The sequence below is a fragment of the Halyomorpha halys genome, unplaced genomic scaffold, assembly GCF_000696795.3.
Source record: "Halyomorpha halys isolate HHAL.00 unplaced genomic scaffold, Hhal_1.1 Scaffold61.1, whole genome shotgun sequence".
Lineage (NCBI taxonomy): Eukaryota > Metazoa > Arthropoda > Insecta > Hemiptera > Pentatomidae > Halyomorpha > Halyomorpha halys.
Genome location: NW_027110400.1, coordinates 280104 through 293085, shown reverse-complemented (window position 1 = coordinate 293085; position 12982 = coordinate 280104). Strand labels below are relative to the sequence as shown.

At 32.0% G+C, this 12982-nt stretch overlaps 2 protein-coding genes across 7 annotated transcripts in view; one reads left to right on the top strand and one right to left on the bottom strand.

The window, feature by feature from the left end:
• The window catches only part of tws (protein phosphatase 2 regulatory subunit tws), a 329624-nt gene that overhangs the window by 58830 nt on the left and 257812 nt on the right, over positions 1 to 12982 (bottom strand). For all 6 annotated transcript variants that reach the window (XM_067048568.1, XM_067048566.1, XM_067048571.1 and 3 more), the window contains one exon: positions 11280 to 11416. In XM_067048568.1, the coding sequence (XP_066904669.1) occupies positions 11280 to 11334 (55 nt within the window). In that variant the 5' untranslated portion in view covers positions 11335 to 11416. The remainder of the gene's footprint in view (positions 1 to 11279; positions 11417 to 12982) is intronic.
• On the top strand, positions 6536 to 8385 carry LOC106692567 (putative tricarboxylate transport protein, mitochondrial). The gene has a single exon (XM_014438589.2). It carries the CDS (start codon positions 7001 to 7003, stop codon positions 7979 to 7981), a length of 981 nt encoding a protein of 326 aa, XP_014294075.1. The 5' UTR covers positions 6536 to 7000; the 3' UTR covers positions 7982 to 8385.

The following is a 12982-nucleotide window of genomic DNA, read 5'->3' as shown; positions in this document are numbered from 1 at the left end:
TAATATTCTCAAGTTTTTTTTGTATCTTTTTGCCCTGGGTTAGGTTACTTGCTCGTAGTTTGTGTTTTGATTATGTTAGTATTGTTTTGGATATTTTAACTAATACAGCAATGAATGACAACAATAATAATGTAATGATAGTAGCCAATTTGCTCATCTTGATTCTCTTCCTAACAAGTTAGAAAATCAACAAAGCATTCAGTAGACAAACATTCACACAAATTCCACTTTTCAACCACTTTAGGCATGTTGTAATAAATTACTTTAATCTAAACTTAGAATTACACAATAACATGAAGTTTTGGAAGGAATGGTTATAAAACAAGTTGCTCAGAAAATCCCCTAGGAGCTCTTATGCATTTAAAATTACTTTAAATATGGCTGCTCACAATCCTATACTTATAACATATAATACGCTAAAACATTATACATTTAACGCATCATGAATACTCCTAGTGACTGCTTCTTTAGCTACCAGTAATTGAGAGTGGAATTTTTAGAATGTTTTTTTTTTTTTTTTTTTTTTTTTTTTTTTTATAACGTCATCTATTCGGATTGATTCCTTACGCCTCAAATCATGACGATGTTGAAAAATAAATAAAAAGCAATATTGTCCATCAATATTTGGCAGTTGTATGTATAAATTCAACCTTATCAGTTAAATGATATTTTTATTTATGTGTGTCGATATGTAACATTCGTAGAAATTTTGGCAGTTATGAAATACGTATATATTTTTTTTAAATACACAACCCAAAATATATATGCGAGTCTATTTTTGACATATTGGCAGTAATAAATTCTAGTCGCTAGCAATGACATTAATTAAATCGGCTAAAGGTGCGCTCGTTTGCCAAAAGTCATCCAAATTAATTTACCTTGACCTCTCGTGTTGTAGTTTATCGGATGATCGAACAGAGTTTATATAACGGCTAAATCTAGACCAGTCCTATTGGATTCAATCAAGGTAAAATATTAAAATGATATTCAGTACAGGCATTATGTATTTGCATAATAAGTATTTTGTTATTTATGAAAAATAATATTTATTTTGAGTGAAATTATAAAAGAATAGTAAAAATTAAAAATATTAAATTTATTTTATAAGGCATACAGAGCCTATTAATATTGAATTATCTGCCTAAAGTTTTTTTTTTATGACAATAGAATACTACTTATTTTATTAAAGAATTAAGTACTTCCCAGACAACTCATTGAAAAAAAGGAGCTCAAATAGTTATAATATAAAACTATTATAATTTACATTTTTTTATTTCTAATATAACAAATATAAATTTATTGAAAAAAAAAATGAAATAAAATAAATAAGGAGGAACTATAAATTATATTTTGTATTCAAACATTAATATTACAATTTTTGTGGACATTGAATTAGAATCAAAATTTGACTTTAATAAAGTTAAAAAAAATTCATTAAAATTTTTGATACCTTTTTAGAGAGGATTTTGTGAATTTCGAAAAGGGACTAGGTAAATCTGAGTTGAGGTAAATGAAATTTCTCTTGTATCTCTTCTTGTTTCTCTCCGAAGAAAGAAATTCAAAAAGTTTAAGCTTTATTTAATGGCCTTTTAAATTCAATTCAAGTTTTTATTCCCTCCTATGGGCAAAGAACTCATTAAAAGACAATGCAAAGAGACAATCCATACGGAAGGATTTCAATTTCATGCTACGTCTAAAGGCTCATAAAAACTGAAATAGGAAAAAAAGCTAATTTTCTCAGTTGGGGTCGATCGAAGACAATAGTTGTCTATTGATAGATTATTGGTTTTGAGAAACTCTCGGTCGTAAAACTCACGATCTGACAGATTTTGCAATATGAGTTTTTAATAAATTTGGATTATTAACTTGGTTTCAGTTTTGAGTAATATTCAAGGAATTCTCGGTCTTCGAATGAAAAATGTAGGTAATTAGTAGTGGTTTGTACTACTATTTTGAAAGTAAATAATGCAATTGTTGGCAGGAAATCCGACGATTGAATTTTTAGAAACATCGTTATTTTGTAACGTACAAAAGTTCCAAAGCAGAATAATGATTTTCATAATCGGCAGAATTGTTTGAAGGAGAGAAGTTTACAAGCCCTTCATTCCATTCTTAGGTAGATTTTTTTTTTTTTTTTTCGAGTTTTCAGGAAAAAATATTGATATACTGATTTTCTATGTTTAAAGAATACATTTTAAAACGTATAATACCATCAGAAATCATCAAACCTCTTGAAAAGGAAGTCAAAGATAAATGGCAATCTTTGTGGAAAGAAAGCCCAAGGAGTAAACTAAAAATTATTAAAAAGGATTTCAAGTCCTGAGGTACCTTCTGTCGCAAATACCTAGAGAGGAGGTTGTACTGAACAGACTGAGAATAGGTCACACGAGGCTCACCCACTCCTATCTTATTTCAAAAGAAACGCCTCCGAACTGTCAGTATTGCAACAAAAATTTGACAATAAGCCATATTTTCCAACAATGCCCATATTTCACACCACACCTTACTAGCTTAGGCCTAAACCCAGATACTTCAAAACCCCTCAGAGACGATGATAAAACAAAATAATCAGTATTTCAGTTTTTAAAATCAAAACATTTACTGACAAAAATATAACATTGAACGGAAGAAAAAAAAAAATATACATAAATGTAAATGGCTTTGATGACCAATGAAGTTTGGCACCACTAAACAAACAAAATGTGTAATGCAGTTTTAAATTTGAAAGTGTAACTTTCATATAAGTTATAATAATATAGTATAATAAGTATATAATATAATAAGTATCCGCTCCAGTATCCGGATAAGTGGAAGTCTAAAGTAAAACGAGAGAAAAAATGGTATAGGTGATAACACAAGAGTGGAAAATATTTTAAAGTAATTATGGAACATTGTTGTAAGCAATGTTTTCGATATTAGAGCAGCTTAAATTGTTAAGTCTGTTCTATGTGGCAGAAGATTTATATTTGTCCGGGTTCATGAATCTCTCTTCCCGAACCACAAGCAGTTAATATAAAAATAATAATACCTTACGGAAAAGTTTACAGGTTCGTACAGAAGATTAGTTGATGACACTACCTTTTCTACATCTATGTAAGTATTTGTAATGGGGTACCATAACCTTATTCGTTTAAATATTGGTTACCTCTCTACTTTTTTAAGTATTGGCAGAGGGTTATTATAACCCTACTCTTCTTAGAATTGGCAGGGGGAGGGGAAAGGTACCATAAACCTACGTAAGTATTGGCGGAGGGGGAGGGGGAGTTTACCATAACCCTATTCCTTTAAGTATAGTCAGAGAAGGGGTACCATACCCCTAATCTCCTGTCCAAAAGTGAAGCCAACGAGTGGGGAGTTGACCACAACCACGGATCGCTTGTTTACATTTACATAAATAAGAATTTTCCACATTAATATAGTCATCTATACAACTTTTTATTTAATCGTTAATGTGAATAAAATAGACATTGTATTTTCATTGTTGATGAATCCTTTTTCCAATAATTTGATTCATCAACAATGAAAATCCATCTAAAAGCATTTCACGAGAAATTCGAGCTTAGATTCTGTTGTCAAACTGACACATTTCAATGTAAATAGCAAGGGTTCGAAAATATATTTACTATTATAAAAAGTAGAAGCTGCATATAAAGGTCAATAAATTAATTTTCATAAACTTAATGTTTTCCAAGAACAGCTAACAAAAAATGAATTTATTATAATTAAAATATAAAGTTTGATACATAAAGTTAACAATTGTTTCTGATATAATGGTGAAAGTTGTTTAATAAAAAATACATGAAACATTGATCATAACATTAGTCTCTCACTACCTTTTTCTTTTTTCAATGTTAATAATATTTTTCAAAGTATTAATAAAACATTTAAATTACATTATATTTGTTTTCTAATTTAAAAAATTACGATCTCAGTGATGGATCACTGCTACTCTCCCCTCTTTTTATTCTTTAATAGTAAACATATACAACCTTTCATACAGACAACCCTACCTCATCGTCAGTTCGGCTTCTGTCTTCGTCATTCTATAAGAACCACCAACTTCATCGAGTCATAGACTTCATAGCTTCTGCCTTTGAAAAGAAACTTTATGTAACAGGGGTCTTCCCTTACGTGAAGCAAGTATTCGATAGAGTTTGGCACGGAGGACTCCTTTATAAACTGAAAAGAGTTCTTCCTAGCACCTACTACTAATCCTACAGACTTATTTAGAAGAGAGATAATTCCAGATTCGACAGGGCTCATAACTCTCCTCACATTTCGCAGCAGAAACTGGAGTTCTGCACGGATCTATACTAACGCCTTTATTATATACTTTGTATACCTTCGGTTTACCCACAATGGAGCACACTCTGATGGGTCGCCATATATGCTGACGGTGCAGCCATTTTAGCGAAGCCTCACAACAATTACAAATACACCTAGCTCAAATCCATGAATGGTGTATCAAATGGAAAACAAGGATAAACATTGAGAAATCAGTGCAAATAATTTTTACGCTTCGTCGTGGTCTATGTTCTCCTGTTTTTCTAAACGAACGAAGTTTAACCCGGACAGACTTACGACAAAGACTTACGAACTCCCTACGTACAAACAACCATTAAATCGCTATATAAACGGTTTCACGACACACTTCCAATACACACTAACCCTCTAATTCAAAGACTATCAACACGAGACGTACCTTAACCTTCACCTTCATGCCTTCATGTCATTATTTTTTTATTCTTTATTTTTTTTTTTTCTTTCCGTAAATATCATTTGCCGGTTGTGAAAATGATATTTGCAGTTGTGAATAAAATAAATAAAGTAAAAAAAAATTGTAAACATGATCTATCGATGCAACCGTTACCGCAATAATAAAAAAAATATTCTTCATTAAAAAACAAGTCTGCTACATAATGATTTTTCATTTAATTAATTATTTATCACAATTGTTACAAACAGAAAATGAGTGTCTGGTCTGTCCACTCTCAGAACAGTTGTTATCGCTTCCTAAAAGATTAAAAATAAAAATGTTTATAACAACAAATTATTGAGAATTAATAGTATTTGCCATAAAGCCTTTAGGATACCTTGAGGAATCATTCGAAGATTTGCTAGATCAATTTGCACTTGACTCTCTCAATACCATCCATGCATTATCAGCATATATTTTAAATATAAAAAAGATTTTATGTTGTATTTAAATAGTCACAGGGAAAGGTTATAACATGGGCATTCTATTATTGAATTATTATATGAGTGGTTGTGTTTGTACCTAATACAATATTTAAAGGTGTTGTACATTTGTGGTTTATTAATAACAAAAGACAATGTGTATGTATTTTTACCCAATTACGAATACCGAATATCAATCAATTCCACAATACATTAGAGCAAATATATATGGTTATCTCAAAATTCTATTTCTAAGAAGACAGTTTTTGGGCAAACATCCTTTTTACATCTACTGCTTCATTCAATCATACAGGTAAAGGTAAGGTAAGGTGATCTTCAGATATGATGAAGTAAAAATACATCAATTTAAATAATTATCATATTAATTAATATAATGTTGGTTTTAGGGAGAATAAGAGGAGAAAGAATTTAATCATTTGAAGACACAAGACTGAAAAGACAGAAAACTGAACGTCGATTTCGACTAATACAGCTTACTTACTGGACAAACGGTTTTAACTTCCACTTCATTAGAAAACACTGATTTACATGACGGAGTAGAGCTTTGGGGCTCCAAAAAATATTCGAATTCCCTGCGTATTCAATCCTTACAATCCAAAATCTTTCCTAAAAACATCATGCTTCTTACTTTGTCACAAATAAAATCATACATAAGACCTTAATGTTCCATATGTAACCTATCTGGCCTGAACCAGGTATCATTCCTTCCATTATAAACCCCCTAACAACCCAAAACCACTAGTTTCTAACCTTGCTTCCTCTTCCATTCCTGACAATCCTCCAAGGCGCCTGAAAAGAAGATGACCGCGAGACCTGCTAATGTAAAACGCCATTAGTTACCAATGGGTAGTTTCTCTACACGCCTGTATCACACCATTTTGATCTTGCATCAAATTTACTTCATGTATTTGTATAAAAATACAGTTGTAAATAGGAATAAATAAAAAATATTTGAAGAAGGGCAATACTGTCTTATCAAGTAACACTGGAGATTGGGCTAGTGATGTTATGGATGAAACGAAAACAGAAGACATTCTTTTGGTACATACCAAGTTTTTTTTTTTTTTTTTTCTATAATTTCATATAGTTTTGGGGAATAATTGTGGAATTGGATATTGAACATTAGAAATAGTGTGATCAAGTGGTTATGATTAGGCTGTTCATCTTACATTCTTCCAGTGCTAGTTATTTTATTTAATAATAAAGTAACAATGACAGAAACTTTGATGTTTTCTTATCAAATTAATGCAAATATAAATATATTTTACTTTTGTATATGCTCTATCAATCAAGGTGTATATTCCTTATTATATGTTTTTTCCTAACTATAAACTATTAGATCCTACAGTTTCGCTTGAAATAAGGATTCATATTTCATACTAAAATTAATCACTTTACTAACTCGAAAACCAGTATGTATAGATTCAGAAAAAAACTTTACCATGTTCGATGAATGTAAATTCGATTCCGGCCAGTAAGGATTGACGTTTGATACTTGGTAGGGCCCTATTAACCTGCCCTGAACTGGTTGAAGAACTTTGAACCAAACAACACTTCAATTGTCACAGTAATATGTATCTATAGCAACTAGAACTGAATAATTATAAATATACTTATGTGAAAGATTGAATTAACGAACGTAATTCATTATTAACCTATAAGTTTGTTCAACTGAAGTATATCTTCAGATTAAATGTTATGTAAATGATATTCATTTCAACATGATTTAAAAGAAGAATTGACGGAATAACAATCAAAGCAGGTCTTATTACCAAGGAGAAAAATTCATCGTCAATATAATATGAATTCCAAAGAGCTACAAGCAGGTTTTAACAATCCTTTTCTCAATAGACCATGGATGACGGAAAGTGGAGCGGCTGCAACAGAGGAGAAAAAACCAGCTGCTCCAGAGGATAAAAAAAAAGGTTTGAAAGGAATCATAGCAGGAGGCTTAACAGGAGCTATCGAGTGTTTAATCACGTTTCCCACCGAATATGTAAAGACCCATTTACAGTTGGATGAGAAACATGGGAAAAAGGAATACGACGGTATCATAGATTGCGTTAAGAAGACCATCAAGCGGGATGGCATTTTCGGTCTCTACCGAGGCATGAGCCCATTGCTTTTGGGTTCGATACCCAAGAGTGGAACCAGGTTCGGTGGCTTCGAGATCTTCAAATCCTACATGGTCGATGAGAAGGGCAATCTCCGCCCCAGGGATAGGGCCATGTGCGGTCTCGGGGCGGGTGTGTTGGAAGCTATAGTAGCAGTGACACCGATGGAAACAATAAAAGTCAAGTTTATCCACGATAAGAGAATGCCTAACCCCAAGTACAAGGGTTTGTTCCATGGTGTAACGACGATAGTAAGGGAAGAAGGCCTGAGGGGCTTGTATCAGGGAGTGACGGCGACTGTGATGAAGCAGGGCTCGAACCAAGCCATCAGGTTCTTCGTGATGGAAACTCTGAAAGACTGGTACAAAAGAGGGGATAATAGTGTGAGCGTTCCTAAGCCTGTGGTCGGTGCATTTGGGGCTATAGCAGGAGCCGCTTCGGTTTTCGGGAACACGCCGCTGGATGTGGTGAAGACGAGGATGCAAGGCCGAGAGGCAGCGAAGTACAAGAACACCTTTGACTGCATTGGCCAAATCTTAAAAAACGAAGGGATAACAGCATTTTACAAGGGAACCATTCCACGTCTGACGAGAGTATGTCTTGATGTGGCCATTTCATTTGTAATATTTGAATCGTTTATGGATCTCTTCCATCGGCTCTGGCGATAAGCTTTGTGTAAATAAAAGATTCATCACTATATTCAATCAGATAATTACAGATATAGTATAGATTATTGGTGATATTAAACACCATAAAACAAAAGATTTCTTTCAAAGTAAAACTGAAAAACAAAACATGCCTCCAAAATTAATGGGTATTAAGAAACTACTGTATTCTCCTCATTTATTAAATTACTTGGAGTTACATCATGATACCAACTGCAGTATTACACCTCTTCAGATTATACCTTCATGTTCATTGTATTATAACTGATGATCTCATACTAATAGAATTCATCTACCACGGAAACATTTATCAACTTCAATAATTTTTTAGGGCTTGATGAACTCATATTTAGAATAATACATGTGAATGAAGTAAAAATTTTGATTAAGTTCGATAAAAATTTTACATCTAGAATTGTGATGAATGTATTAGATATATATTTTTTATTTTACTCAATTCCTAAAATTGTATTTTATAGATTAAACACAACACATGGTTAAATAAAAATGAAGTATTACAGATTTTTTTCATGTATCGATTATTGAACTTCATAATTAACTTTGTTCACACTACGAATCTTGAACTAGATAGCAGGAAATGTAGGATTGATGCAATGCGCATGCTTGAACGCTGCTAATTTTAGGATTTCAAGTTTCGTTTCAACGACTTTTTATTCTATTGTTAGACTGTTTTGAAGAAAACGGGAGATTACCTGTTTCTTTAAGCTATTGTTTAGATTTCTACATAACCTAACATTATATTCATCTAATCTGGTAACCACACTCCTTTCCATAAGAGTAAAGGAAAAACTAAAATGTCTGCGCATGTCAGACAAACGGTTTTGCGGGAAGAAACCTATTCCAGCAGGAATATATTCATAATAATATTAGGTACTAGAACACGAAACCACATTTGTGTAGTATAGATAGGGATTATTTCTTTAAAAAATATATCTTTTTTCAACGTACATGACTCCAATAGTCATTGCTTCCACAAAAAGATTTTAATAGGTTAACAAATGGAAACGATATTTAATGTAAAATCAAGTGAGAAGGAATTAATGACTAGTAATGTATGTATGAAGAAACTTGAAGAATCCCAGGCCTTTGCAATTAAATTGGAACTTGGCGAGAATTATTCATTAATGTCTTCAAAGATTGTTCGACGCAACGGTGCAGTAAATTTATACAATACCGTCACATTTATAGGCAGAGGAATGAACAAATAGGTATTATCATATATAAGAGAAATTTCAAAGAAACAATTTAGTATATGAACCATATGTAATGAAAACCTAATGAATGATGAGTGTATACATAGTAATTTAGTAAGTTGCACTAATTTGGTTAAATTCAGTTTTCAATATTGTATTTTGATTTAATTAAAGTGGCAAGATGCTAATAGAACTAAACATGGATTAGTACAAGAAAATGTTTTAAAAGTTTTATTTACTTTGTGGCAAAACTCTTAAAGGGTTGAGTACATAATTGGCCATAATGGACTAGTACAGGCAATCCAATGAGGAATAAGATTCGAAAAAGGTAATGCCTCTAAGGAGAAGTGGGAGAAACGGAGCAGGGCATCTAGACCAGAAAAAAAGGCAGTGAAGACGAAGACAGAGAAGTAAGAAGGCCGAAGAAAGGGCAAGATGCACTTTGACTAGACGAAGTCCTAAGAACGGCTATGAGACCTGGACGCCACCCCTTATGAACAAAATGACACGTTAGTACACACCATAGCATGAATCAACCAACTCAGCACTCATTCAGATATATACATATATATTAGGTAATAATGTAAAAATCATATTTTACGGCAAACCATTTATTTGAATCATTTCAATAATTTTAATAACATCATTTATCAATGAATTGTAAATAAATACTTATTTCCTTTATGTAGTTTATTTACTGTTCTATTATACAATACCGCCTCTTATTATATTATATAGTTAATGGTAGCAACATTTTACAAATACAAAGGTATTTAATTGGTAAACTGGTAAACACACAAAAAATATTTGGAAAAGAATCCAATTCTAATAAAAGTTTTGCAGGACTCAATATCAATTAAAGCTTAAAATTTGCTTAAAACGGCAAGAGGAGACCTTAAGATAGTTCAATTGAACAATATTTAAAACCGCATGAAATTGGAAAAAGCCGTTTATGTATATACTGTCCTTATTGGTCAGTTAATAAAAAGTAGAGAGTGGGAGAGAAGAAATTACGTAGGTTTATAACTTATCATTTTGGCTTTTAGAGTTATTAAGAAAAAATGGTAAAAAAATCAGTTTTTATTTATAAGAATGTATTTCATTTATGAGAAGATAGCTGACCGTGGATAGTATATATCAGGAGAAGATGGCTGGGGGGGGGGCGGTCAGAATATAACACAAATAAGCTTTAAAAGAAAACTTATTAATTAGTTCCAACGAACATGAGATTAGCAATAGGATGGAGTGTCTAGTATTTAACACGAAATGAACGACCAAACCTCCATCTATTCAAAAAATCACAACTTCCATTTAGTTTATACAAGTGAGAAACAATTTATTTTTTCTTTTCAGACTAAGCATCCCGAAATTTTGTGATATAGATTTGAAGATTAAATATTAAAGCAATTTCATTCTGGTTTTTTTCACTAACCCTCAAAAAATCATTTTATTAATTAATGGCTCATTCAAAATATTTTATTATTTAAACTCAATTATTAAATTAAAATTAATTTTTAATGCGATAAAATCTGGAATGTCTTCACTCTCAGCCTGAGTATAAAAAGAAAATGGATGAGAGACCTACTAAAACATGAAACTGAAAAATCGAAAATCGAGCCATTTCGAAAGTATTGCTGGGTACTGCCCATCTTCATACTTCACATGTCTTTTAAAATATTATTATTCACAATTATCATTTGATAGATGCGGATGTAAACATCAGGAGAGATTAGAAAAATTAAAATTTATTTACATTATATAGTTTTGAGTTACTAAAAATTATTATATTAAAAAATAAATGTTCTAAACTATTATCTTCTTATATTTCTTATTCTTATAGTTCTCTTCTTATAGTTCTTACTATTATATTCTTATTATATTTTTCGTGTTAAGAACATATTAAACATGATCGATATTTAATTCAACTTTAAATGCAGTTACCAATAGTTTTAAAAAGAGGCTTCAACTGATGTACTCTATTTCGAAAAACCTATCATAAAAATCGGTCACGACAAAAAAAAATACATACATACATACATACATACATATAAATGTATATATATGTATAGAAAAAAATATATACATACCTGCGGATCTCTTGTTGACGATGGCCGACAGCCTGGAAAGGGAGGCTTGCCTCATAGCTCCCGACCTGAGGACCAGCTTGGCCGGGAGAGAGTAACATCTCGAGAACCCGCTGCCAGAGCGCACCTCCTCCGTCCCGCTACAAAAAAAATTAAATGTATAAAATAAAATAAAAGAATATAAATTAAAAAAAAAAAACAAACAATATAAGGCAATCAAACTAATTAAAATACCATTCATTTCGACATAGTTGGAATTTGCTCCCACACATTACAGTGAAGGTTTGTGAACATATTGGTTAAATCATTAATAATACTTAATATTAGTTATAGTTTCACTTTATCTCTTAAATTAATTTCAGTAATATAAATAGCCTACACAACGTGTGTAATACAGTGGACTCGCTTATCCAAACCATCCCTTGAAAAAAATTGATGGTTTGATTTTTATATAGTATATTGATACATACCTTTAATAAAATCATATTTTCAACACCTTCCATGCTTGATAACAAGAAGCGTAAAAAATCTAGTTTAAAATACCAGCTCTTTTCATTTATAATAAAATCGAAGCTATGTATTGAAATTCGGAAGTGTATTTGTTTTCTCAATTTCTTTATCGACGTGTACAATTAATCTTTACATCAAATTGATCTTCAGTGCGAAATTGAATTGTTGATGAATTGATTTGTTACTTATGAAGTGTTCGGTGATCAAATACTTTGCTAATCCGAAATCTGACTTTCGCATTACAATTTTTTTTTTAATTCATTATACTTTTAACTTGTTTGAACCATTATATAAAATATTATTAGAACCTTAATATTTCAGCATAAGAAAAAAAAAATTTGAAAGAAAGTTGTATGCATAAGTAAAAAAGATTAGGATAGACTTTTTTAAGTAAGGTTATGGTCTAACATAAATATAAAAAAAACAGGAATTCGTGCCGTATTATGAAATAATCATACTTAAATGTAAGTGCATCTACCATTTGTTATCAGAATCGAAGGTTCTTTTTTGAAAATCATTAACAAAAAACAACCATGCACAAACCCGTAACAGCAGATGCCAAAGGAAAGGATTGTAGAAATATTTTTCGTTTGCTTTCAATTGACTCGTTTTGGATAGAAGATCCACAGGAATCAACCAAGTTGACATGTCAGCTTAGGAAAAATTATTAAAGGATATATAATAGTTTATGTTATGTACGCAACAACGTATCAAGCAACGGATCGATTTTCATAACGCTACGGTCGAGATTATTATCGTAACGTAAAATACAGCTAGTATAATTTAGGATATTAGGCGCTCAACCTGTTGCAGGTAGGATCAGAGCAGTCAGCGAGACCAGTAATTCACCACTGCTACACAGGTAGCAGTGTATTGCAATGCGTTAGGCTATTCAAGCTGTTTTAAGGCTAACCGTTACTTTGTTACTCATATTGACTCTATAAATTCTACAATTGCCATTCAAAATACAACTGAAAGGTCTTACTTATTTTGATAAGTCTGTCAGCTTTGGTGGTAGGAGCCTTCGTCTTCGCTTCGCTCTGCGGTCTTGTCGGCGGATCTTCGTTGTCTCCCTTCAACGTGCTTCCCTGCTGGTCGGTGTCTTTATCTATCTTCTTGGACTCTGGACTCTTCCGGCTGCCAGTTTCTGACTAGTCTTGTCCTGCTTCTCTGACTCTTCCTGACCCTCTGTTCCT